Source organism: Macaca mulatta, chromosome X (genome assembly GCF_049350105.2).
Source record: "Macaca mulatta isolate MMU2019108-1 chromosome X, T2T-MMU8v2.0, whole genome shotgun sequence".
Lineage (NCBI taxonomy): Eukaryota > Metazoa > Chordata > Mammalia > Primates > Cercopithecidae > Macaca > Macaca mulatta.
The window spans coordinates 40,019,055-40,045,169 of record NC_133426.1 but is presented as its reverse complement, the minus strand read 5'-3'; the positions used below and the strand labels follow the sequence as shown (position 1 = coordinate 40,045,169).

General features: G+C 55.2%; 2 protein-coding genes across 5 annotated transcripts in view; both read left to right on the top strand.

Annotated features, from left to right (window-relative positions):
* The window catches only part of BCOR (BCL6 corepressor), a 127,496-nt gene that overhangs the window by 4,912 nt on the left and 96,469 nt on the right, over window positions 1-26,115 (top strand). The window lies entirely within an intron of this gene.
* On the top strand, window positions 17,284-18,090 carry LOC144338498 (uncharacterized). Its single transcript, XM_077988367.1, has 2 exons — window positions 17,284-17,371; window positions 17,529-18,090. Exons 1-2 carry the CDS (start codon window positions 17,333-17,335, stop codon window positions 18,054-18,056), a joined length of 567 nt encoding a protein of 188 aa, XP_077844493.1. The 5' UTR covers window positions 17,284-17,332; the 3' UTR covers window positions 18,057-18,090.

Here is a 26,115-nt window from a genome sequence, read left to right as displayed (position 1 = left end):
GTCTGCGCGCACGCTAGTACCCTTGGGAAGCACAGTCAGGCTTGTGGGTTCCCATCTTAGCGAGAAGTGACGGCTGCTGGCGAGGACCTGTTCGCTCCGTGTTTCGCAATGGCCCGGGGATCATAGGAGAGGGCCGGGCGGTGGGGCCTGCGCGTGGATGAGGGTGGCGGTAAATCCCCTCTCCCGCGAAGGTGGCTGAACCTCCGGCCACCGCTAGTAGGGGTCTACCCTGCTCGTCTTGCATTGGCCGCAGCTTGACTCCCCTGCGTGCCGCGGGCCGGTGTGGGTGTCCCCACTCCCTCAGGCCTTTACTTTCAGCTCGCGAAACCCCATGGGTCCGCGGCTGGGCTGGGCAGCGCAGACGCCCAGCTGCCCTCGCCAACCCGGGGCCCGGAGGGGGCCAGGCTGGCCTGGGGGCTGGGCGGCCCGGCTGCACTTGCCGGTGTTGAGAGAGGCTCTGTGAGCCCGAGCTGGCCGCCGAGCCGAGGGAGAGAGCGCATCAGTCCGTGCGCCTCCAGGCAGAACACACGCCTTTCCCGGAACCTTGAAACCCAGGGGAGCCGCTGCCATCTTCGCGTGACGAGCAGCGAGACGCCGGTGATTAAGTGTTTCTTTCCGGCTCTCTCCCCGGGTTGCGGCTCTCCTCCTTTCCACAGGGCTGGAAGACTAAAAACCTGGGGAAAAACCACACACAACTGCGCTCTGGTCTCGATCGCCATGTAAGCACTGGTTTCCTAGGGTGCACCCACGCGGGGCGCTCCCTGCCCCCCTACTCCACGCCTGGCCGGGGGTCGAGGGCTGCAAGCCTCGGTTTCCATCCGCTCTAGCTCAAATCTCGGAGTTTAATGGGGAGGGGGGCACACATTGCTGAAGCCCCCAGACTCCCATTCTCCTTACGCCCCCCCCCCACACACCATGGGGATTAAACCTAAACACATGAATCCACCACCCACACCCGGGACTAATCCAGCCGCGCCTCCTGGGATTAACTCGGCTCACAGGTCCATAAAACACTTCCGGCACGGCCAGAGGGTCCGTCTGCAGAAACACTTTAAAAATTGTCCTCCCGGGTCTGGAGTCAGAATTGACTGGGTGGAGGGAAGTGAGTAAACAGACAGTTGTAAGAGACAATCCGTGAGGTTTGCAGGCTGTGGAAAGAGCTGCCTAAAATATGGGTTGTCGGGGCTGTCTCCAGCAGGAGGGTGGCCCGTGTCCTAGCAGACAGATCCCAGAAAAGGATGCAATATGTTCTAAATGACATTGACCTGGAGGAAGGAGGGTGTAGGCAAGAGCAGGCAGGCTTCACCTGGTTCAGTGAGGAAGACTAGCTTCCAGAAATTTGTGGGGGCGAGTGGCCAGTCTCTTCATCTGTAAAATCAGAACAGTAACACCTATTCTACCCACCTCGGATGGGTTTCTGAGGACCAAAATGTGAAGGCACTTTGTAAATGCCGCTCAACCCTTCCGCTTCACTGTGGTCAATGTTCCGTCTCTCTTAGGTAGAAAAACCAGTGACTTGCTGATTAGAAAACAAAGTAAAAATCAGCCCTTTCTCAAATCTACGCAACAATGTTCGAGATGAAGGGAACCCAAAAACAACCTAATATTTTTAACCTTCTTTTACATCATTTCAAGATAAGTTTCTGAAGTAATGAGAGAATGTTTGAAATGTTCTAAGAAAAATCTGTCAAAAACTGGGGGTTAATGGGGAAGAAAGGGAGGCTTTAAATTGAGTCAAATCACATTTTAAGAATAAGGCCGGGCGCGGTGGTTCACGCCTGTAATCATAGCACTCTGGGAGGCGAGGTGGGTGGATCACCTGAGGTCAGGAGTTCGAGACCAGCCTGGCCAACATGGCGAAACCCCGTCTCTACTAAAAATACAAAAAATTAGCCGGGCAAGGTGGCGGGCGCCTGTAATCCCAGCTACTGGGGAGGCTGAGGCAGGAGAATTACTTGAACCTGGGAGGCGGAGGTTGCAGTGAGCCGAGATCTTGTCACTTCACTCCAGCCTGGGCAAAAGAGCTAAACTCCGTCTCAAAAAAAAAAAAAAAGAAAAAAGAAAACCGGAAGAAGAATATAAATTCATAGTAGCTTCCTGGCTATATCCCCTTCTGTTAGTCTGGAGAGGAGATGCCTTTGGTAGCCACTCCTCCAGTCCCAGGACCGAAGGCGGTCTTGACTCAGGTTTGGTCTGCGAGGTACAAGGTGGGTGGTGGCGTCTGGGATGGGGACAGTGAAGAAAGGCGATCATTCTGCTTTAAATGAACATCAGAAGACCCAGGCCTGCTACTGCGTCTTGAAGGCCTGGAGTTGTTAAAACTGTGTGGGAGGGGGTGCCTCCTGACCTCCTTCCTCGCAGATGGGCTCACGCAGCGTGACCGGCCCCAGGTGGTGCCCAGGCGCGCTGGGGATGGAGGCCCAGGCTGCGCGTTCACCCTGCCTCACAGATAGCGAGCAGGGGCCTCCGGCTGGACCGCCCACCGGCCTTCCTCTCCCTTCCCTGGCCTTGGGGCCTTGGACCAGGGTTAACCCTGGTCCCGCCTCCACGCCACTGCCCCTCGTGCAGCGCCCTCCCCGCCCTGGCTCCCGGCCCAGATCCCGAGGCCTCCCTCGCCCCGCAGTCTCGGTTCTTCCCCCTCGTGATTCATTTAGCAGCGGTGCAGAAAGCCTGTTTACCTCCGCAGCCCTGGGCGACTCGATCTGCGTAAAAAGCCCCAACGCCAGCGCCGACCAGTAGGGGGGGATTGTCCTATAGATTATTTCTCCTGGTTTTTGTTTTTGTTTTTTTTAAACCAGAAGGCTTGGTTGAAGAGGGGGTGGGGTGGCGTGTTGCTGCTGTTTTTTAAAACACCGTATTTGAAAGAAACAAAAGCCACACAAAAGCCGTTTAGGAGGTACCAAGACTGTTTTTACATATAAAAAGTGCAGCGAATACCAAGGGGCCCCCAACAGTGATAAACTAAATGGTTGGCCGATTTCGACAATTAGCAGTTAATCTGTTATCTGCGATCAGCAAACAAGTTTTGAGGCTCGAAGGACACCGAATTCCTGTTTCCAGTCGACAGCGTTGTACTCGAATCCGTTGAGCACATCAGATGCTCCCGGTTTCTCCTAGAGCGAATCCAGCTTTAGCAAACATGGGTTTCCCAGGTTGGAGGACCGACTTGAGCCAGAGAAAATTCTTGGGCAGCTGAGGAGCTTCTGCCTGCATCGCCCCTCGAGCCCGAGCTCGTCTGTTTGGTTCAGATTTCTCCAAATTGGTTTTCATCCCCTGATTTCGCGGACCTCCTAATTTTGAACTTAGTAGGCCTCCGATAGATGTGTACTGAATGGCAGAAACTAAAGTGAGGCCCTCGGCCTGGAAGACGGCCTGACGCACGGCCTCACCCTTGGAACCCCATTCGGGTTCCCAGAGCCCCCGGGCCGCCGCAGCCTGCGCGCAGCTTCGCCCTGCGCGGGCCAGGGCGGGCGGGGGAGGCCAGGAGGCACGAAGCGCCTGGAGCCTGCACGATGATAAATATTGCGCAGACAGCCCATAAATAATTTGCATTATGTTCAGCTGACAACGCGGGGCGATTAATTTTAATAGCTACATATTTGCCTGGGCTGCTGCTTTCGTAGGCCCTGTAATGAAAGGCGAGAGGCCGCCCTGGCTCCGTGCTCGCGGTCCAGGAAGGCAGCCGGGGGTGCGGGAAGGCCCGATGTGGCGTCTCTTCCAGGCAGCCCCCCGGGGAGCCCCTTCCCCTGGGACCCCCTCTCGCCCTCCGTGCCTTGTAGAGGTGAGGTGTGCGCGCACCGCCGGAGCACCCCCGAGGCCTCGAGCAACAGGAGCCACCATAATGACACTGCACATTTGTCTGTGTGGGGAGAGCCACTTGTGGACTGGGAGACCCTCCACGTGGCTTTGTGCCCCACCTGGACCAAGTCCGGTGTTTCAGGTTCCACTTAGGCTGGGAGGGGGGTGTTTGCCGCCGCCAGTTCGCCAGTGGGCCCAAGCTCGGCCGAGGCTTCTCCGCCCTCCCGAGGCAGAGGCAAGAGACAAAACAAAGCCCGGCTGCCCACGGGTCCTCTCCGCGCGTGTAGGGTCCTGATTTCTCCCTCCCAGGAGCTGTCCGGCGCTCCGCGGAAGGCCCCCCTAAAATGCTTCCTGAGCTCCTCTATGCAAAGGACTGCACATATAAAGGACGGAAGAAAGGGTCTGGAGGAGCTCTTTAAAAGAGGGGGCAGGGAAGGAAGCGCAGCGAGGAAGGACGCGGCCGCCGCGGTCCCGTTGTGGCCGGGTGCGCGCGTGTGCGTGTCTGTGTGTGCGTTCCGATGACAAAGCCCCGCCGCCGCCGGCAAGCTCCTGGCTGCCAGAGCTCTGGTGGGGGAGGGGAAAGGGAGGAGAGGCGACAGCGCTAGCGTAGGTAGCGGGGAATCGAAGCTTCCCAGGAGAAAGAGTTCATTCATGAGCTGTAGGAGGCCTCCCGGCCCGGCCAGGTGGAGCCTCCTGAAGCCAACACCTGTGTATTTTCCTTTTTTGAAACAGGCGAGCCCATCGATCATTACCATATTTTAATTGCCTTTCGTAAAGGTCATCTCTAATTATGGGTTGCGAGGAGGGTTGGCCAGGAGTCCGTGGCCCTTTATTATCTGTGTGGGTGTCGCCGCAGAGACAATGCGCCCAGCTCTTATCGAAATGCCAATCCGAGGGTGTCCGTGCGCGCCTGCGAGGCGGTCACGACGTGCTGGATCCACGCAGACCAGGCTGCGTGCACAATAAAAGCCGAGCAGGCGGCGGAGGGCCGCGCAGACCCACGGGTTTTCTTTTTAGAAACAGTGGTGCGAAGAGACTTGACAATAATAACACGCAGCAGGATTAAATCAGGGCGGGAATAAGAAAATGTATTTTCGTTTCTAGAATCGCGGACTGTGTTTAACCCATCCGATCCTTCCCTCCCCAGAGCGTTTTGTGCCCACGTGGAGTTTTGCGCAGGGACAGGTGCCGGGCACAGAGTGGCCTGGGACTGCCCGATGATGTTCCAGGGCAGACACGTTATGTTCATATTAATCTCTTCCCTTAATTCAGCATGGTTGTCAGTTACAGTGACGTGAAACATCCTTAACGATGTCTGTTTTACGGGAAACAATACCTGGCTAGTTGAAAAGGGGAAAGCAAACGTTGAGGTTTTTTAACTTTTGAAAGTCTGCATTTCCTTAGTTTTTATCACTTTCAGAAACTCTTGTGGCAAAAGCTTATTGTAACTTTCTCCGAGGGAGAAGAGCAGTGGAGAAGGTAGATGGAGGGTCAGGGGTTCTTGGGAGGATATTTTGGAGATGGAGGGAGGTAGAGATCAGTGAAGAGCTGTGGGTCGGGGGTGGTCAGCAGCCACTCTGAACTTGATTTTCTCAAAGGAGCCTGGCACTTCTGAGCCACGATGCTGTTTCTGGAGTCCAGCCTGACAAAGCCAGAGGCTGGGGTCAGGAGCCTCGGAGAGTTGGAGAGTTTTGTACTGGTCCTGCTTCCTGCCTGCCCCCACACCTGGCCTCCTGGCCTCACCAGCAGCCAGCTCTGCCCTGAGGAAGGCAGAGCCAGATGACTGGTCCAACCCCCCAGAGACCGCCTGGCTTTCTCCTCCCCTGTAATCATAACCAGATGCACTTAAGCGCCTTTCATCAGAGGAAGCCCAAAGCCCTTTAACAGGCTTCAATAAAAGCCTTCCGAGGGCCTAACCAGCCTGCTCAGCGTTGGGGCCCCTGTGCCCATTTCCCAGCTGAGCCAGCCTGGGGCTGCAGTCAGGGTCTAGCCTCTACCCTGGGGCCCCAGAAGCCAACGAAATCTACTCAACTAAGGCAGCCTCTCCAAGCAGGTAAGGTGCCAAGATTCCTGCCAGGTGTGTGGGTGCAGACCTCGTTAACAGGAGGAAAGAAAGGCATGGGAAGGAAGCCAGCAGCTAGTGCCTATCTTAAGGAAGGACAAGAAGGAGCAGCCTGTGAGAAGGAACCAGAGGGGCTAGGAAATACAGCCGGGGTGAAGGGGCAGTGATGATGGAGATATTCAGAAAGGCTCCCATGGTACTTCCACCAACCCAAATTCAGAGGTCAGAGCTGCTGTCCCACTGTGTTGCAATCTGTCTCCCTTACTAAACTGTGAACTCCCCAAGGGGAGGGACTATCTTATTCACCTTTGCAGGCCCAGCCCGGGACCTGGCACAAAATAAGTAATCAAAATGGGAGATCACAAGCTATGATGGAAAACTCTGAATCAAGACACATCTAGGCTTAAGATGGGAGCTCTGCCCCCAGTGGTTGTGTAGCCTATCTGAGCCTCAGTTTCCTTATCTGCAAAATGGGTATCAGAATGCCTACATCAAAAGATTGGAGAAAGATTCGATGAAGTAGTTGCAGGTGAAGTACCAGGAAGATGATAATAAAGTTTTCAATAAATACTGTGCCCTAGCTGGGTGTGGTGGCTCAGGCCTGTAATCCCAGCTACTCTGGAGGCAGAGGTGGGAGGATCGCTTGAGCCCAGGAGGTCGAGGCTGCAGTGAGCTGAGATTGTGCCACTAAGTGACAGAGTGAGACTCTCTCTCAAAACAAAACAAAGCAAAACTAGACAGACAGACAGACAGACAGACAGACAGATAGATAGATAATCTCATGCCCTTGCTCTAGAAGGAGTGAAGAGAGGATTTGGGCTGATATTGTTTGAATTGTAAGTAGGAAGGTTTGTGTTACACCCTAGCTAGGCACAGGTCTGGACTGGGATTTGGATCAGAAGAAGGAATTGCTTCTAAACTGTGTGAATTGAAGCCACAGGACCCCACTGCGCTGTCCAACAGGGCAAGTAGCCCCAAAGCTGTGACCTTGGGAAGACATGCCAGCCTTGGTCTCAGGCTCTGGGGAAGGGGCAGGTCCTAGACCCTTGGACTCTTCCTGCACAGGGCTGGTTGTGGCTGGGACCTAGTTGTGCACTGCGGGCCAGGCTGCTGGAGATGAGTGGCTGGCAGATAATCCCAGTTGGTGCTGGCTTTCTGTGGTCAAGAGGAGAACTGCCCCTTCAGCCTTGACCTCTGCTCCAGTAATCATGGCTGTATTTTATTTTTGGCCGGTTCATCCTCTGGCATTTGGCAGGGTGGGGAGGGGAAGGAGGGTTGCCTTCGTCTCTTTGCTGTTCCTTCTGGTCTGCTCAGTAGTTCCCTACCTCTCACCCCCTCACCCCGCCCCACACAATGTAGCCTGGTTTTCTCCCCATTGCAAGCTGCTTTATCATTTCTGCCTGTTCCCTGGCTGCTCTGCTTGTTTGAGAGTAGGGGTAAGACCTGGGCTCTCCCCATTCTCCTCCTCGGTCCATCACATTCCAGATATCTTGCAGCCCCTCCTCCGGTCTCCCTGAGCTTGGCACTTCCCCAGGAGGGCAGCCTGAGGGTCAGGGTCCGTGGGCCGCCTGGGCATCAGGGGCCTGTGAGTGCCTGGCTCAGAGAAGGAGGAAAGGGTGGGGGACAGAGGCCAGCTGCACTGCTTCCCATTCCTAGCTTTGTGAATGGAAGCTCATGCATTTGGTGTGTGACACAAGTCTGGTAGTTGGGGTCAGAATGAAAAGGTGTGGGATTTGTGGGGGAATTGGGAAGAAACTGAAGTAAGCTAACAGTACTTGCATAATTCATCCCTCCCTATCCTTGAGATGAGCACCTTCCAGGAGAGGCAAGAAAAACAAGAGAGAAAAGAAGACAAGAGAAGGGAGAGCAAAACCAGCCTGGCGGAAATGCTTTGCCCCTCTCCTTTCCTGCCTAGGGAACTGGCTCCCTTGTGCAGCCAATGTAGGTCAGGAGGGGATAACAGTTAGGGTCCTTTACCCAGATCCTTCAGGGAAAATGTGAGATCAGATTTGAGAAGACACAGGTCACTGTCCTACAGGGATTTCAGAAAGAATAAGACATTGTGTTATCGAAGGTGAGGGATTTGGGTTATTATCAGAAATTTCCTTTAAAAAAAGAAAATTCCTGCCCATCACACTTTTGTTTTTAACCCAGTTCACCTTCTTCCATGGATTTAGCAATATGTTATGAAATTGATCTCCCCTATAGCATGTCAGCTGCAAGGGAGCTCAGAAACAATTTAATTCTGCTCCTGGAATCTGTGGGTCCTGAATTTGGTGGAAAGACTCAACAGCTGGAGGCTGGAAGCATCCGGAGGCATCTTCACTTGCATGTCTGGCTGTTGGCTGGGACCTCAGCTGTGTCCCATAGCATGACCACAGGGTTCTCCATGTGGCATGGGCTTCCTCACAGTATAGTGCCTTCGCCTTAAGGGTAATAGGACTTTAAGTTACAAATCGGCAGCTCAGGGCTCCAGAAAACTGGCATTGCAGTAAATAAGGCGGAAGCTGCATCACCTTCCCCCCACCTGCCCCGAGACGGAGTCTTGCTCTATTGCCCAGGCTGGAGTGCAGTGGCGCCATCTCGGCTCACTGCAACCTCCGCCTTCCGGGTTCAAGAGATTCTCCTGCCTCAGCCTCCTGAGTAGCTGGGATTACAGGCACACACTACCATGCCTGGCTAATTTTTGTATTCTTAGTAGAGACGGGGTTTCAGCATGTTGGTCAGGCTGGTCTCAAACTCCTGACCTCAGGTGATCTGCCCGCCTCGGCCTCCCAAAGTGCTGGGATTACAGGTGTGAGCCACCATGCCCGGCCGGCTGCATCACCTTTTCTAATCCACCCTTGAAGTCTATATTCATTGGTTGTGATTGTGGTCACAAACCCACCCAGATTCAAGGGGAAGGGACAGAGACCCTACTTCTCACTTGGGAGGAGAGTCAAAGAACTTGTGTCCATGGCGGGGTGGGGGTGGGAGGTGGGACGGTGGTAGGGGAAGCCATACCAGGCACCTTTGAGAGCTAAGCTTAATTAGCAGTGGCTCTAAACTAGTCTACATTGTAATAGGGGTTTCTACCCTCAAGAGGCCTCATAAATTATATGGGGAGCAGGGGGACTCAGCTAAAATTAGGCCATGGTAAAAGTAATAGAGCCTATAAAGCAAATATGGATTTTAGGAAAAATAGAAAATATATCGAGACAGCTGTCTCTATGATCTTGTCCAGTGTGGGAAGGACTGAGGGAGAACTGAGTGGTGGGATCAGATGGGTTTCAGGCTCTTCTGCATTGAAAGGGAAGCAGGTAAAAGATTAGCATTCTATCTGCCGCCATCTTTAGCCTACTGTCTTGGGGAAGATCTGGTAACCCTTCATTGCTCCCAACAACATTATTTTCACTATTGCCTTACAAGTCACCTCCCCCTCTACCACCAGTGTACAGCTATCTTTATATGGTACAAAGCTAGGAATGTAGTCAATGCATTTCCTGAAGTGTGTATGGAAAAAAAAAATTAATACTTACTATTTGTGCCCTCCCCGAGGTGTGGTTTTAAATATCCAGCATGGATGGTGTTGTGACTGAAAGGGCCTGGGTACATCTCTAGGGCCCCAGGTTCCCATTATCCTTGTCTCTAACCCCTGAATGGAGAGTTTGACTTCTAATTTCATGCTAGGGGTTTCACAGGCAACATAATTGTATTTGCCTCTGCCTTTGATCTGCTATTTGATCTGCTATTTTATTGTGGTTCGACTAGGAGACAAAGATAGAAACGTGGTGGAAAACATGATTTCGTTTTGCTTGGGAATTGGCAGTTATTATTTTCTGTGGCTCCCTTAACATGACACATCTTCGCTAAATCCAAAATCTCATCATTTTCCCATTTTTGAAAATCCAAAAGGCATGTGTACCCTCTGGCCTGCTTTCCTCTTCCCTCCTGAAGATTTCATTTTCAGCAAGACTTTGGGGGCATGACGTTCAGATGTTAGATCTCAATGCAGATTGGAGCCCTGAATTAGTGTAATACACCTGGGTGAACTCTGCCACACCTGCCCCTTTCCTGACCTCACTGCGACTTCCCAGAATGTATCTGGTTCACCCTAGCCTCCCTTGAGGTGATTTTGGGTCTGCAGGGCCAACTCCTATCCTGGGAGTTGCAAACAAAGAAACCCAGATCCAGCAGGTGGGTCAGAACTAAGCGACATTCAGGGGGTGGCCCTTGAAATAAGCTGGCTTCTCAGGCAGGGTCACTGTATTACATTGTACAGTTTGTGTACTGCACAAAGGTCCCCAGCCAAAACACAGACTAGGCTACTGGCAACTCTGTTCTCAGGGCAAAGGAGAAAGAGATTCTGTCTCTGATCCAGAAGAAAAGAGAAGGTGACACAGGACAGACAGGTTAAAAGGGTCTCTTGGGAGCACAATGGATCAGCCTGACTGGGCCAAGCCAGTGTTGACCCAGCATGTTGGCGCAGTAGGCCTATATACACCCTCTCTGTTTTGTTACCTCTCATCTGCAGGTACTGGTTCATAAGTTATTGGGTCCCTCCTAGGCTTTATTTGGAGTATGGGTGGGAGAAGGACAGGAGTGTCACCCTGCTTATGTGTCTTGTTTAGCCAGCAAGGTGGGATTTGTTTTTTATTTCATAAATCAAAGGGAGTTTGATTTATGAATATGAAGATTTTAAGGCATGCTGTTCACTGCAGACCGTTATGTACTTAGTGTAGGTGTTTGAGTGTAAGGAGTAAGACCCTAACAGGGCTGGGTGCGGTGGCTCACGCCTGTAATTCACGCCTGTAATTCCAGCACTTTGGGAGGCCGAGGCAGGCGGATCACCTGAGGTTGGGAGTTCGAGACCAGCCTGACCAACTTGGTGAAACCCCATCTCTACCAAAAATACAAAATTAGTTGCGCGTGGTGGTGCGTGCTTGTAATCCTACCTACTCGGGAGGCTGAGGCAGGAGAATCTCTTGAACCCGGAAGGCGGAGGTTGTGGTGAGCCGAGATCGCGCCATTGCACTCCAGCCTGGGCAACAAGAGCGAAACTCCGTCTCAAAAAAAAAAAAAAAAAAAACCCTAACAGCTGGTACAATAGAGTTTGACATCCTTACAAGCTACCTGTGAACTAAAATTCACACTAATGTGTGATGGATGAGGATAAATTGCATTAAGAAGTGGAGAATCGGCCGGGCGCAGTGGCTCAAGCCTGTAATCCCAGCACTTTGGGAGGCCGAGACGGGTGGATCACGAGGTCAGGAGATCGAGACCATCCTGGCTAACACGGTGAAACCCCATCTCTACTAAAAAATACAAAAAACTAGCCGGGCGAGGTGGCGGGCGCCTGTAGTCCCAGCTACACGGGAGGCTGGGGCAGGAGCTTGCAGTGAGCTGAGATTGGACCGCTGCACTCCAGCCCAGGCGACAGAGTGAGACTCTGTCTCAAAAAACAAAAAAAAAAAAAGTGGAGAATTGGCCTGGCTTGGTAGCTCACACCTGTAATCCTAGCACTTTGGGAGGCCAGGTGGGCAGATTGCTTGAGTGCAGGACTTTGAGACCAGCCAGGGCAACATAACAAAACCCCTTCTCTACCAAAAAATACAAAAATTGGCCGGGTGTGGTGGCTCACGCCTGTAATCCCAGCACTTTGGGAGGCTGAGGCGGGCGGATCATGAGGTCAGGGGTTCCAGACCAGCCTGACCAACATGGTGAAACCCCGTCTCTACTAAAAATACAAAAATTAGCCGGGCATGGTGGCACGCACCTGTAATCCCAGCTACTCAGGAGGCTGAGGCAGGAGAATCGCTTGAACCTGGGAGGTGGAGGTTGCAGTGAGCCAAGATCGTGCCACTGCACTCCAGCCTGGGCGACAGAGTGAGATGATGTTTCCAAAAAAAAACCCAAAAACAAAGAAACAAAAAACAAAAAACCCCAAAAAACAAACAAACAAAAAATTAGCCGGGCATGGTGGCATGAACCTGTAGTCCAGCTACTCTGGAGGCTGAGGTGGGAGAATCGCTCCAGCCGGAGAGCGAGAGGTCAAGGCTGCAATGAGCCCAGATCGCACCACTGCACTTCGACCTGGGCAACAGAGTGAGACCCTGTCTCAAAAAAAAAAAAAAAAAAAAAAAAAAAAAAAACAGGGCCGAGTGTGGTGGCTCACACATGTAATCCCAACACTTTGGGAGGCTGAGGTGGGCAGACTGCGTGAGCTCAGGAGTTCACGACCGGCCTGGGCAACATGGTGAAACCCCGTCTCTACTAAAATACAAAAAAAATTAGCCGTGTGAGGCGGAGTGTGCCTGTAGTCTCAGCTACTCAGGAGGCTGAGGCAGGAGAATTGCTTGAACCTGGGAGGTGGAGGCTGCAGTAAGCCGAGATTGTGCCACTGTACTCCAGCCTGGGCAAGAGAGCAAGACGCCATCTAAAAAAAAAAAAAAAAAAAAAAAAAGAGAGAGAGAGAAAAAAAGTAGAGGATCATCTGAAGAAATTCCAATCAAAATTAACTCCAAAACGGAGCTTTTCTAGTGTCAGTAATGGGCTGGTTGAGGAGGTCTTTGGGAGCCTTCTTTTTGTTGATTGATTTTTTTTTCTTTTGAGACAGGGTCTCGCTCTGTCACCCAGGCTGGAGTGCACTGGTGTGATCTCGGCTCACTGCAACCTCTGCCTCCCGGGCTCAAGCAATCCTCCCATGTCAGCCTCCCGAGTAGCTGGGACCACAGGTGTGCACCATCACAACTGACTAAGTTTTGTATTTTTATTAGAGACGGGTCTCACCATGTTGCCTAAGCTGGTTTTGGACTCCTGAGCCTAAGTGATCCCTCCACCTCGGCCTCCCAAAGTGCTGGGATTACAGGCATGAGCCACTGTGCCTGGCCTGTATTTCTTTACAAAGTCACACTTGCCCAAAGTTTATGAAGCCAAATAGTATGTAAAGGCCTGGTACAAAAAAGCAGTCCCCTGTGGGCACCTCCCTCTTTACCTGTTTCTTCTGGTAGATACTATCACCATCATATTTCTAAATAATATATAGATGTGGCCTTCTTTCAAGTAATTCATGCCAGCTGGGTGAGGTGGCTCATGCTTATAATGCTAGCATTTTGAAAGACTGACGTGGAGGCAGGACTGCTTGAGGATAGGAGTTCGAGACCAGCCCGGGCAACACAGTGAGACACTGTCTCGATAAAACATAAAAAAGGTGCCGGGTGTGTTGGTACATGCTTGTAGTCAAAGCTACATGGGAGGCTGAGGCAAGAGGATCGTGTGAGCCCAGGAATTGAAGGCTGCAGTGAGCTCGTACCACTGCACTCCAGCCTGGGCAGCCAAGCAAGATACAGTCTCAAGAAAGAAAAAAAAAAAAGTAGGCTGGGTGTGGTGGCTCACCCCTGTAATCCCAGCACTTTGGGATGTCGAGGCAGGTGGATCACTTCAGGTCAGGAGTTCGAGACCAGCCTGGCCAACTTGGCAAAACCCTGTCTCTACTAAAACTAGAAAAATTAGCTGGGTGTGGTGGCGCATGCCGGTAATCCCAGCTACTTGGGGAGTCTAAGGCATGAGAATTGCTTGAACCCAGGAGGTGGAAGTTGCAGTGAGCCGAGATCGCGCCACTGCACTCCAGTCCAGCCTGGGTGACAGAGTGAGACTCCGTCTCAAAAACAAAAAAAAAAAAAAGGAAAAAAAAAGTAATCCATGTCAACCATCTGATCGTGGAGGGGGATTTCAGATCTCTGTACCATACTTTCCCTTCTCCATTCTTGCCATAGCACTAGAGCACAGTGTCTTACTAAATTCATATCCAGTGTTTACTTTGTAACCACTTATATATCATTCATTGCTGAGCCAAATGAGCTTCAGTGATTGCAGTTCCTTTCTTGTAAGATTTTCTTTTTCCTGGAGTTAGTAATTGCCTCATTTTTATATTTGCCTAATTTTCTTTGACCTATGACTACTTTCCCCATACTTTCCAACCTCTGTACAATTAATCTCAGGACAATTTTCTGTATGTCCAAATCTTGAAGACCATCTGCAAATGGGCTGATCTTTTTTTGTTGTTTCTTTTTTTAATCCCTATTTTCTTTAAATCTGAAACCTTTTTCAAAAAGTTTCCAATCTTCCATTTAGTTTTGTTTTCTGAAACTTATGAAATGCTGTGGGAGTTTTTACTGATTTCAAATGGGGTATCGTGTTTTGGTGGAAAATTGTGTCTCTCCCACCCAGCTAATGTCAAGAGCTGAGAAATGGATCCAGAGTTTCTGATATTTGATATTTTGCTTAGCTGAAATAAACTTTCATCATTTTTCCTAAACAACAACCTTTCAGAAGTAATGACTGTTAGTCCCGGGAACCCTGGAAATATTCAGTATTTGTACCCTCCCCTCTCCCCGCTGAACTGATTCTACATTTTTAGAAATAAAGGTTATTTTAAAAATAATTGGCCTTTACCCAGACCGTTTACTGCAAGATTCATGCCCTTTATTTACGTTCACCTCACGGTGCCTTTTATTTGTGTTCAGTCATTTACAAGTCTGCCTTTCCAACTAGATTGTAAATTACTTGAGGGGGCCAGAGGTGTCTTTAAAAAATTCACTTCTGTACTTTTGGATCCCCCTAGGTCCTAACACAGCGCCTCGCCCTTAGCAAGCTCTCCATAAATGCATGTTAAATTCAAAAAGTGGACAAAAAAAAGTTCCAGTCTTCTCCAATCAGGAGCCCTAAACCGTGGTGACTCTCAAATCCTCTCTGGCCCCAAGAGCGCCCTGTGAACGGTGGGTAGGCCTCGCCCCCTACCCCCAGCTGCCTCCGCAGGTTGCCGCTGGGGACCGAATGCTGGGGTGCGCAGGAGAGGCGATAACACGTTGACCATCGCGGGAGTCCGGGAACCAGAGGTTGCTTCTCAGGATTAAGATCCGTTCCAGCGTTTCGGGGAGGGGCGACACTACAGGCCTCGCTTTCACCAGGGACGGCCGCCCTATAGCCCCCGACCTGGGGTCAGCGTGGTCCGCAGCGGGGAGGGGGGGGGCCTCGAAAGGGAGCGCTCCCCGGCAGCCCGGAAACATCCGCGCGGCAGCCCCGGCCGGGCCTGCGGCTCCGCCGTCCCACCGCCGGGGGCAGCGCCTCCTGCGCAGCCCGGCCAAGATGGCGGCCGGCGCGCAGCCGCCCGCGTCCGGAGGAGAGGCGGCGGCAGCCCAGTGTCAGCCGGGGAGTGCGCTGTGTCCTCCTTTACTCACGGGGACCCCGAGGGCCCGGTCCTGCCACTTCGTCCTGACAGGCCCCCTTCCCGGAACCCTACCTGGAAGGGCCCCGGCTGGGATCGGGACGGCCTGGAGGATGGCCGCCTGGCTAGACATGGTGGACAGGGGACCAGAGGGGACCACTGGGTGCCAGCCCCACACCCAAGCCATTTCCTCCAGCCCTGGGACACCTCTGGTGCGCAATTCGACGATATTAGTAACTGCAGGTGGGCTTCACGCCCCGTAAAGACACAGGGTTCAAAGCTCTTGAAATCAGGAGTGTCTTGGAAAATCTGCTACTTCTGGTTGTGAAACCCACGGTATTCTCTAGTAAAGGCTACAGAATATGTGCGGTTCCTCACATTTGCTGTGACATCGGTATGCGCGCTGTGTAGGCTGCCTGCCTCCTAGGACACTCCAAAACCTGAGGTCCAATTTACCAGAAATGGCATTGATGAATGCGGTGCATTCTGAGTGATCTCCCGCTGGGCTCAGATTGGGAGGTCAGAAGGGCCCCCAAAGGGAGCAGCTGATGCAGGTAGAATCACAATGGTAGAAACAGAGAAGTACCCAGAAACGCTTCCCCATTACCCTTTGTAAACTGGGTTGACACCTCCCACTGGTTCAAGGTTCCATCCAAAGTTTGCATGTTGTTTATCAGCTCAGCTTGAGAGGCAGAATGTGAACTTTTTGGTTTTGTTTTGGTGAAATAGTCTTTCTGCATGACATTTGCACCAGCTTGTTATTCTTATGGAAAACACTTCCTCCACCTACCCTGGGCAGCAGCCACACCAGCCTTTACTTCCTTGTGCAGGCCCTCTTTTAATTACCTCTCTCTTGCTCCAGTTTAGGCAGCCCCCGGCACTTTGTTCAAGTATAGCAATAAACCCAAGACTGGGCCTAATCCTCTGTGGTCCTGACCTTCCCCACAGCGGGCCTGGAGTCTGGAGGGCCTTCCTGCTCCCCTGATTAGGGCCAAGAACGCAGCTTGATGTGTTTTGTGTTTTCTCCCCTCTGCACACTTGGTACTTTTCAGAGTGCTTCACTAAAAAATCAGATGCAAGAAAAACTTCAAAGCAGCCCTTTGGAGCCAGGCCTCCGTGAGCTGGGGTCACCCGACCACCAAGCCAACCATTCGACTTCTAAACTGTAGCCAGGGCCAACGGGTTACCGCTGACCTTTTGCACACCGAATTCCTCTCCTAGCGCTAGCTCGGGTGGCCAGGGAGCCTCAGCTGCACCCACCTCCTGCCCGGTCCAGTCCCGATGCCCCTCCCGGGAGGCGCGGTAACCTTAAACGGCAGGACAGGCGGCTGGCCGAGCTGGTTCGGTGACGACTCCTTGGAGACAGCGGCTTCGAGGAGCAGGCCCCGTCTGCAGCGCAGCTGAACGAGTTAAGCTGCCCCAGGCGTGAGCGGACCAGGGTGGGGCCTGGACAGGAGAGAACCGGCAGGGGGGCCCGGGCCGTGTCAGCCCAAGGATTTCCAATTTGCAGGGGGAAAGGTGAACCTGACTCTCCCTTCCCGAAGGGCTTCGTGGGGGGCCCAGAAGACCTCTGTCAGGGGTTGGGGAGGCGCCTCGAAGCGGGGCCCAAAGTGAGGCTGCAGAAGGGGGGGTTGTGGGGGGAGGCGGTGCGCCCTCAAGGCCACCTGGTCAGTAAAGGCGCTTCTGCGCCGTACGAGCAAGCAAACAGCTGTAGCATCCGCCCCTCGGGCTCCAGCGGCCCACGGTGCAGGCAGGCAGGCAGGGGAAGAGTGGCTCTGCGCGCAGCCCCGGGTGCCCTAAGGCCCATCCGCTGCTGTGCTGCCCCAGCCCTTCGCCCCCTCCCCAAAAAAAACCCGGCCGCGCGGGCCAGAACCTAGGCTGCACGGGCTCCTGACCCCGGCTCGCCAGGCTCAGCCCAATCCGACCCCGCCTCGGCTTCACAAAGGCCACGTGCGGCCAGGGCGGACAAGGAACGGCCACGACTCTCAGATCTTTAATTACGCTAGGAGTCCCTACCCTTCCCCCCAACCCATCGCCGGCTTCCAGCCCTTTAATCAATTTCACGATATTAAATATTAATTTCCTGCCAGCCACGGTTTCTCGGAGGAGGGGGAGGGGATGGGTAGGGCAGCTCCGAGACTGGGATGGCTTTGCAGGGTGTGACCACGATAGCAGGGCGCGGAGGACGCGCGGACTCCTAAGTGACCTGTGCCCGGGAACTCGGAGCCACTGGGTTTTCGCTCTGTAGCTGGGGAACTTGGAGAGTTATGAGCGCCTGGGTGCAGGCCTCCAGGAGGGGCAGCGAGGTGCGTGGAGAGTCCGGGTCTGCTGGGCGACCGCCTCCTGCTCCGCGCCCCCCCACCCCAGCCGCGAGTCAGCCTCACGCGGGCCCGCGGCGCGCTGCGATGATGGATCGCGCCTGGCGGGGGTGATTTGGTGTTGATCGCACATTATCACTGGCAGGTTGGACTGGTTGCTGATGGACGACTTCTAGCGGCGGAGGCAGCGGCGTCTTCAGACGCCGCGCTGGGAGTCGCTTGCTCGGCGAGGGTATTCCCCCCCGACACACCCCCTCCCTACTTCCAGGCGCCAGGAGGGCCTGGGAGTCCGAGTGTGGTCTCCTCGCGCCCAAGGCCGCCCGCTCCCGTCTGGGTCCGGGTGTGGGCTGTTGGCCGGGTGAGGAGAGGAGCCAGGACGCCTCTCCCACTTCCTCCCACTCCTCCTTCCCTTGCCGCCTGCTCCCCACCCCCTGCCTGCTTCCCCACCGCAACCTGGAGGCCCTGGGTCACTCCGCGGGTGATATCCACGCCGCCTGACCCTGGCCGCGGGGGTGCGGACTCTTCCGCCCCGCAGCCCCCGACCCTCTCCCCCGGTCGCAGCAGCCGCGGCACTGCGGTGCGCCCCTTCTCGCCTCTTTTTCTAAAGTGCCTGCAGATACAAAAGCGGTTTCGTAATGCCTTCCGTCTGCGAGAGCCGGAGGACCTTGGCTGACCTTTCGGAAACTGATTGCAACTGCCTGTTAACAGCCCGTACTGACCGCACTGAGCGGAGCGGAGGACAATCATTTAAATGACAGACGGCGAGGTGGCCCCGGCTCAGTCGAGCGGCCTGGTTAAGCCCGCCCCGCCCCTCCTCCGGCCCACCCCCCCGCAGCAACTCCCCCAGCCCCGGGCGCACTGCGGGCCGCGGCGGGGCTCGGGCAGGCGGGGAGGACGCGCGCGCGCGTGCGTGCGTGTGTGTGTGTGTGTGTGCGCGCGTGTCCACGATTACCGGCCGACGGGTTAACCCTTTCCCGAGCAGCCGGTCCCTTTGAGGCCGGGCGCTGCCGGCTTAATCTGCCATCTGCAGAAGAGGAATAAAAGGGCCGTCTCCGCCGACTTTCCCTAATGGGTAAACTGTACCCTCTTAGCGTGACCCAGGCTGCGTCCCTGCTGCTGCCAGGGAAAGATCCGGACCCTTGGCTCTTCTGCCGCGGCCCTGGGTCCCCTCCCTGCACTCCCCTTCCTCTGCACAGACAGACACAAGGAACAGCACGAGGGGTCCAAAGGCTCCCAGAGACTCGCGATGCAGTGGACGTGGGTGTTCCCGGTGTTTCCTATTTTGGAAACTGGAGAAAGGTGGGGTGGGGGGGGAACGTAGCGAAAAGCCGGAGTGGGGGAGGGGAGGCTGGTGACAGGGCACCTCGGGCTTCGCTCGCTCCCTCTCTCGGGAGAGATCGCCAGCTGCTCTCCAACAGGCAGCGCCCTGAAATCTATTTAAAGAGAGGGAAAGGGGAGGAGAACAAAGGGGGAGGAGGGGGACGGCGAGAGGAGCCTGGGCGAGAGCGAGCGAGCAGGGAGGATCCGCCGCTCCGCGGGCACATCAAGCGCTCACATCTGTACACTCCGCGATCGATGGGGAGAATGGATAATATTTGTCAGCTGCAGACCTTTCTCTTCCCTGGTTCCTGGGGAGGGGAGGAGGGGGAGGGGCGGGCAGGCCAGGCGAGAGAGGCCGCCTCAAGGACAGCGCGCTTCCCGCTGCAGCCACACGGAAACCCAGAGCCATGAAAGCCGGGGGATTTTTCTCTTATTATCATTATTAATTATTTTTTATTATTCCACAGCAGCCAGCGAACGCTCGGTGGCGCCCCTCCCCCGCTCGCCCGCCGCCTCCCTTTGTTGATTCTCAGATGCGAGCGCGGCGGGCCCGAGCCGCCGCCGCCGCCGCCGCAGAGCACGATCTGCTCTTGCGCCCTCGGTCGCAGCTGCGGCCCAGGAAGCCGGGGCTGCGTCCCCGCCCCCTGCCCCCCACGGCGCGGCAGCCCTCGCACCCCCTCCTCGCCTCCCGCCACGAGGCCAGCCCTGCCTCTCCACTGCCTCTCGCTGCAGCTCCGAGTCCCCAACGCAGAGCAGAGGCTCTGGCTGCAGCGGCCCCGAGCCTCCGGCCGCGCGGGGGCCTTTGCCACCCCCAACCCCCGCAGCTGCACTCTGATGCCGCCGTCCTCACACATGGTCTTCATTTTGCACACTAGCGGCGTGCTTCCTCTTAGCTCCTCTCCTCGGGGCTTTTCGGAGCGAGGAGGGAGGTTTAGAGGAAGTTAGAAACCTAGCGAGCCCAGGGGAAGGGGGAAAACCCTCGCTCTCAGTCTCAGCTTCCGAGGCAGAGGGAGCGCCCCGCGGGGGGTGGAGTAGAGTTTGGGTGCCCTCCCCTTCCTTGGATGCGGGAAGGGCTAATTTAGGGGTGGCGGTCGGAGGAGCGACAGATTTGCTTTTGCTCATCCACTTGCCTGCTCAGACTGGCCTGGGTAGCCTTGACCTGGCACCCTCGGAACGGCAGAACCCGGATGGGAGCAGATCCGCCAAGCGGTCATCAAACAAGACCAAAGACATCTCGGCTGTCCCCCACCCTCGGGCCTCGAGCGAGGGTGGGGGTGCCCCCTGGGCCTTGGCTTCCCCGCGCACCCCCAGGTTGGAAGGCCAAAGCCGACGCCTCACAGACCCGGGGTCCGGGCACCCGTCTAGGGCGGAGATGTGTAGAAAGCTCTAGACCGAGTTTATTTGCGGCCTGGCTACCCCCTCCCCCCGCCGCTGTCCTGCGATTCTGAGCCAGCCTGCGGCGGCGTCCCCGACTGCTCCGCGGTCCTGGGCAGGGCAGGAAGCTGGCACGGCCGCCGGCTGGGCAGGCGCCACTTGGCCGGGCAGGCTGCTCGCTGGAACTCGCGCGGCACCTTCGCGCCGAGTCGGGTTCCTGGGTCTCCAGCCCGGTCACCCTGAGCGGTTTTACCCTCCACTTTGACCATCGGCCTCCCACAGAAGTCTGTCTTCTCCCGCCCTCTCGGCTTTTCCCTTCCTCATTCTGTCTCGGGAGCTCCCTAACGCAGTCAACTGCCCTTCCCGAGATTCAAAAAGAAGTTTTGTGTTTCCCCGGGGGTAGCCGCCTAATGCTTCTCTTGTTTTCCGGAACAAAGCAGACATTCAGTGAGGAGGGGGCAGGCGCTGACTCCCTCCCCGCCCCGCAGCACCCCGCACTCCTGCAGGTTCGGAACGCTGGGTCCCCGGCCCGGGCCCGGGGGGTAGGGTCGGGACCCCCTTCCCCTAGGCTTGGCCACAAAAGCCTCGCCCGGTAGCCCGAGAGAAAGCGGCGTGGTGTTTGGGTGAGGTTCCCAGGCCGGGCGGGGAGGGCGTGCACGCGGCTGTTTACAGTGTGCCTGTGCTGCTGGAAGCTCACCCGCCGCCGCTTGACAGCGTGGGGCACCCTCTGGCTGCCAGCTCAGAGGAGATGCGCAGCGGCGAGCCCTCCGGCACTCCACCCGATGCTTCCGCAGCGCCAGGGCCAGCGCTGGGAAGCTCCAGGTCTCCAACCTCGAGTTCCTTCGGCCCACATACCCCTCCCCATAACAATGGCCTGGATCGGGTAGTATATCAAAGGGACGGGGTGGGAAGAGGTGAAGAGCGCACAAGGGACTCTCGAGGCTGTCGAAGCGCCTGGGTTCTGAGCATACCCCCGCCCCCGCCTGTCCCCTTGCAGGACTAAATTCCCCCGCCCGAGTGAGCGAAAGACAGATACTCTCGTGACTTGGAGGTATTTCTCCCTCCGGATAACCCCCTGCAACCCCATTAGCCCCTACCCACCCTGCCCAGTGGATTTCTCTCCACTCCACCCCGTGGGGACCGCTGCACTAGCTTTGCCCATGAGTGCCAGGCCTTCTCGTCGTCGCAGCGCTGCCTTAGATCCCGCTCCACCTCTTCCCCTCTCCTGGGCCTGTGGCCGGCCCCTGGCGCCTCCAGCGCGGCCTGAAACTTGATCCCATGTCGAAAGGACAGTGTGTAAACACCAGGCGCGCTCCGAGAGCCCGCGGGAGGGGCCGAGCGAGGGCCGCCGGGGCAGCTCCGAGGCCCCGCGCCCCCGCCTGCCTGCTCGCCCGGGGCACGATCGGCGGGGCCGCCGTCTCGCTCTCTGCCTCCCCAGTTGGCTCAGCTAATTGGAGCCGCCGCCGCCGCCACCGCTGCGGCCTCTTGTTGAATTTTCTAGATCGCAACCGTTCAGTCGTGGCTGCCTGCCGTTCCCCTCCCCCTCCCACAGCTGTTATCTCGGCCAGCAACTTGTTGGTGGTGGGGACCGGTCCCACAGCTGACCCTGGCCTCAGGCTCCGAGTTCACCCCAGCAGTTCCAGGGGGTGTTTTTCTTCGAGACGTGGGAAGGGAGGTAAAGTCTTAACGGAACAGTGAGGCTTCGGGCCAGAATCCAAGGCTCCGGTACTAGCCAGAGGATCCTCCCGGCAGAAAGCCATGGTCCTCCCTGTCTTACACCAAGAGGTAGTGACAGTCCCGGAGGGGCTCCAGGAACAACTCTGCTGGCAACTTCTGTTCATTCCAGGAAAACATTACAGAAGGGTGAGGTGATGGGAGGCAGAAAGAACCCCCTCCCTCCTACTTGCCCCAAATCCCCCTCCGCACTTGGGCATTTGGGACTAGGTGTGTAGGTTCCTCCTGCAGCAGAGTTCACCTGCAGCAGAGTTCACCTGCGCCTTGGGCCTAACCCACCCACATGCCACAAGGATGCTTTTCCTCTTGGAGTACCTGGTGGGTCCAGGGGGTACGTACCACCCTTAGTGGGTTCTGGAGGTACAACTCCCCCACGCTAGGTCAGTTCTAAGCTTGTACCAGGAGGCCCCCCTGGGCCTTGGTCCTCCCCCGCCATCCCCAGCCTTAGCCTCCTTTCCTCTTGGCCAGCTGTCTCCTGCTCTAGCCACACATCTATGCTAGCTGCAAAAGGTCTCGCCTGTATGGATCTGTAAGAGGCCCAGAGCTCAGCCCCATGGCTGAGGTGGGAAGATGTGAAGCAGTTTGCTAGTGCAGGAATCACAAAGATATGTTGATGATGCCAGAGCAGTTCCTGGTCTCCAGCATTGCCATAGAACGGCTTTTCCTCGCGGTAGAACTTTCGCTAGTGGTTTCACAGGCTCAGGGCCCAATCTTGTGAAAGTAGCTACACTCCCCAGCCCGGAAACACATAAATACACATAGGCAAACTCCCAGGAGGCTGGGTGTAGGAAGCACCATCAAGGGGATCTGTAGCAGCCAGAGAATGTCTGCTTTTCCTGTGACGGTTCTGAGAAGGGCGCCTGTTCCCTCCCTTTGATGGTTCTCTGACAACTGTTAGGGAACAAAGAGTGGAGGCCACAGGCTCATTAACTGTCATTTTCCACGTCTTTCCTCCACTTCTAACTTTTACCCAAATTACTACTTTAGAGTTTTCCTGAGGTGTTCTCTCCATCTATTTATAACCAGAGCAAGATTTCCAACTCAATCCTTATTGATTTAAACTATGATAAAAAATGAATCGACAAAATTATTATTATAATTTGGTATCTAAGATGACATTTCAGTAGGTCCAAGTTCACATAGTTTTTGGCATCTAAAATCCCCCAGGCCATTCCAATCAGATAACCTAAGTGTGTTTCCCAATGTCAGTTTCTCTTCCCTTTCCACAGTGGAAAAAAACTGAATCCTGTCAAAGATGTTTATTCTCCTTCACTCCTACCCCATCAATCTGTGAGAACCTTGTTTCTGTTTAGGGTAAGGTATATTTCTATGTTTTGATAAAGAAGAGAGTAATGTATGTTCATCTTCAGGCCTGAAAAGATAATTATGCATCCTGGGAGCTTACTTTTCTCCTGGCTGTTTAACGGACAATCTGGATTCTGGCTCTGGAGCAGGAATCCTTCGATGTCCCAGCCTTCTCCTCATCCCCTTTCCTCTGTCACCACTCAGTCATCACCAGGCCTTTAGGCAGGTCACACGGCCTGAGGATTTCTGTTCTGAAGGTTAGGAGTGCCTCAGAAGACTCTGCAACTCAGAGCCTGGTATCATGCATTCACATTTTTTTTTTTTTTACTGTGCAAAGCATATTCGGAGCCATTGGGATTCCTGTTCCATCTCTCTGAAAGCTTATGCCAAGAACTCCCCATGGGGCCTATGGTGATGGATGTCATGAGGCCCAGGAAGGAGCCATCATGGTGGGAAGAGTTGAGTGCCTGCATGTAAGACTCAGATTCGAACCAAACCAAAGTGCAAACAGCAAGGAAAAAAAGCAACTCCGTGCACCTGGCTGGTACCCTGCTTGGAAACAAACCATACCTCCCCACTCTCCCATCTCAAAGCTAGTAGAGCCTAAGGGCACACCATTCCTTTGGCCTCCCTTTAGCTCGACTTGGGAATGGCGCAGTTAAGCATATCAGGAAGCTGAGATGCATCCACTACTCCTCTCTTCCCCTGGCGCTGGGCTCAGCTTGGCTGAACTTGCCGTTCCTGTCTTTTTAGAAGAGCTGGTTGTGTTCCCGAAGCAGGATCGCACTGTGCTGCCTCCCCAGGGGTCCTCAGCTATTGATTTTTAATATCCGTATTCAATATTGTGTATTAAACATTGAATCCATGCACAAGAGGATGTGATGCAAATCACCAGCCGTGCCTGAGACTTTAATAGTTGTTTTATTGCCCGGAAACCACAGTTGGACGCAAGGCATCCTGCAGCCGAGGCTGGGGGCGGGGATGACAGGCTGAGAAGAGGGCTGAGCGGAGCGGAGCAGAGGATAAGAGATCTCTGAAATCGGCACTGCTGAAGGCACAGCCAGGCACTAACAGCTCCCCCCAGGCAGGCGGGTGGGGGGCCGGCTCCAGGCTGCTCTGGAAAGAGCAGGGGCTGTTGTATGAGACCCGGGCAGAGGAAGAGGTGTGGGGCTGTGTTCTTCCTTCCTGGACTTCCCTAACTGGACTGTGCATTCCTGTCCGGCAGTCCTTCCCCTCCACGCAGATGCTCACCCAGACACACATACACAACGATGGAACAGGAAAGTTAACTTTGGGGCAGGAAACCCCAGGCCTCGGGCTTCTTCCACCACTCTTCGCTCCGTGACCTTAGCGCAGACCTCTCTCAACCCGCTGGGCCCCATTTCTCTTCTTTGCCAATGGCGGTGATGCTATCTGCCCTACTTCCCTCACAGCCCTGGTGGTGAGGCTGCCGCGGCACATGAGATAATATTCGGGGAAAAGGCTTTTGTAAACTGTCAGGCCCCACGTAGGCAGGCTGAGGGATTAGTGCTGGCTTTCCCTTTATACTCCCTCTCTCCTGCAGGCTGTGTCTCCTGGCTGCCTTCTTTCTCTCTCAGACATGGGCCCCCTCCCCCATGAAGGGCCCCCTCTTCTGCTTCCTCGGCCACCTCTGCTTGATCTCCCAGGCTTCCTGCCCTGCCTGGACTCTGCATCCAGGCTAGGCAATCAGGTTTGCAGGAGGCCCAGCAGGGAGAAAGGAAGGGTGAAAACGACTGAGTGTGTGGTGGGGGTGGTTGCAGCAAGTGTGTGCAAAGCCAACAGCCTCGGGAGGGAGGAGAAGCACACTCGGTGGCTGCGGCCGTGGGTTGCGGAGCCCGCGGGGAGGGGCCGTGAGTGGGGGCCGCTGATCGGCCCCGTGTGCGGACAAGCGGGAGAGGGGTCGAGGGGAACCTGAGTCTGGGAGTCTCTTCACGTTACACCGTTTCTGGTTATGGGAAGTCCAGCCTGAATCCCGATTGCTGGAAGGCTAGGGTGTGGGCAGTGCCTTCAGGGTATTGCAGTTGGGAAAGCCACATGGAAATGCGGTGGAAAGTGGCAGCCCTCCAGCGCCGCCAAGTCAGATAAAAAGTTGCCCGAGGTCCTGAGAGTGGAGGCACCAGCTCTCTGATGGCCTTGTAGGCGCCCTGAGAACATTCCGAGCTCCTCAAACCCGATACCTTTGTCCTGGGCTCAGGGAGGGGGCGGAAACCAGAAGGGCCCGGATTCTTGAAGACCACCCCTGGGGACCCCACTGTCTGCTGGGAAGGCCCCAGCCGACTGTAGGCCGAAGCCCTGGCAGGAGGTCATGCCAAGAGTTTGTGTCCGCGTCCTTAGGTGTGAGAATGGGGCTATGCCAGGCTGGGCCTGGCTGCGCACGCCTCCGCTTCGGGACTCGGGCGGCTGCTGCTGCCTGCGTTTTCCGGTCTTCGGCCGAGCCTCCCTGGGTCTCTCCTCCCGCTTTGTCTTGCTGCCAGCTTCTCGCCTGTCCTTGCCAGTCTCCTAGGTCGGCGGGTCGCGCTCTGCCTCTCTGTGTGCGTCTTTGCGCACATGTGGCGGTCTTCCTGCAACCTGGGTCAGCTCGGCCTCTTCCCGCGGGGTACTTGGCTTTGCCTTTGGATCGCTGCGAGAGTCCACTTCTTGGGCTCCCCTCTTCCCCACCTCGCCTTAGGCAGACGCATCCCGGCGTGGCGATCCCCCAAACAGAAATATCCCCGGGTTTCTGGTTTAGCTCCACCAAAACAAACTCAAGAGGGATTGGGGTATCCTTTACTGCGTTTCTCTCTGCTCTCAGCCCTAGGCCGAAACTGGAGGGGTTTTTTGTTTTGTTTTTAATGAGACCTACTTTGCAGAGTTGAGGGGGAACATTTCTGCGGCAGACCTCGAGGTCTGTGGCGCGCTCCCAACTTTCAAGACTGTAAGCCGCCGAGAAAGAGAATTTGGGTACATGATTTTGCTGCTGATATGGGCTGGGACGAGGG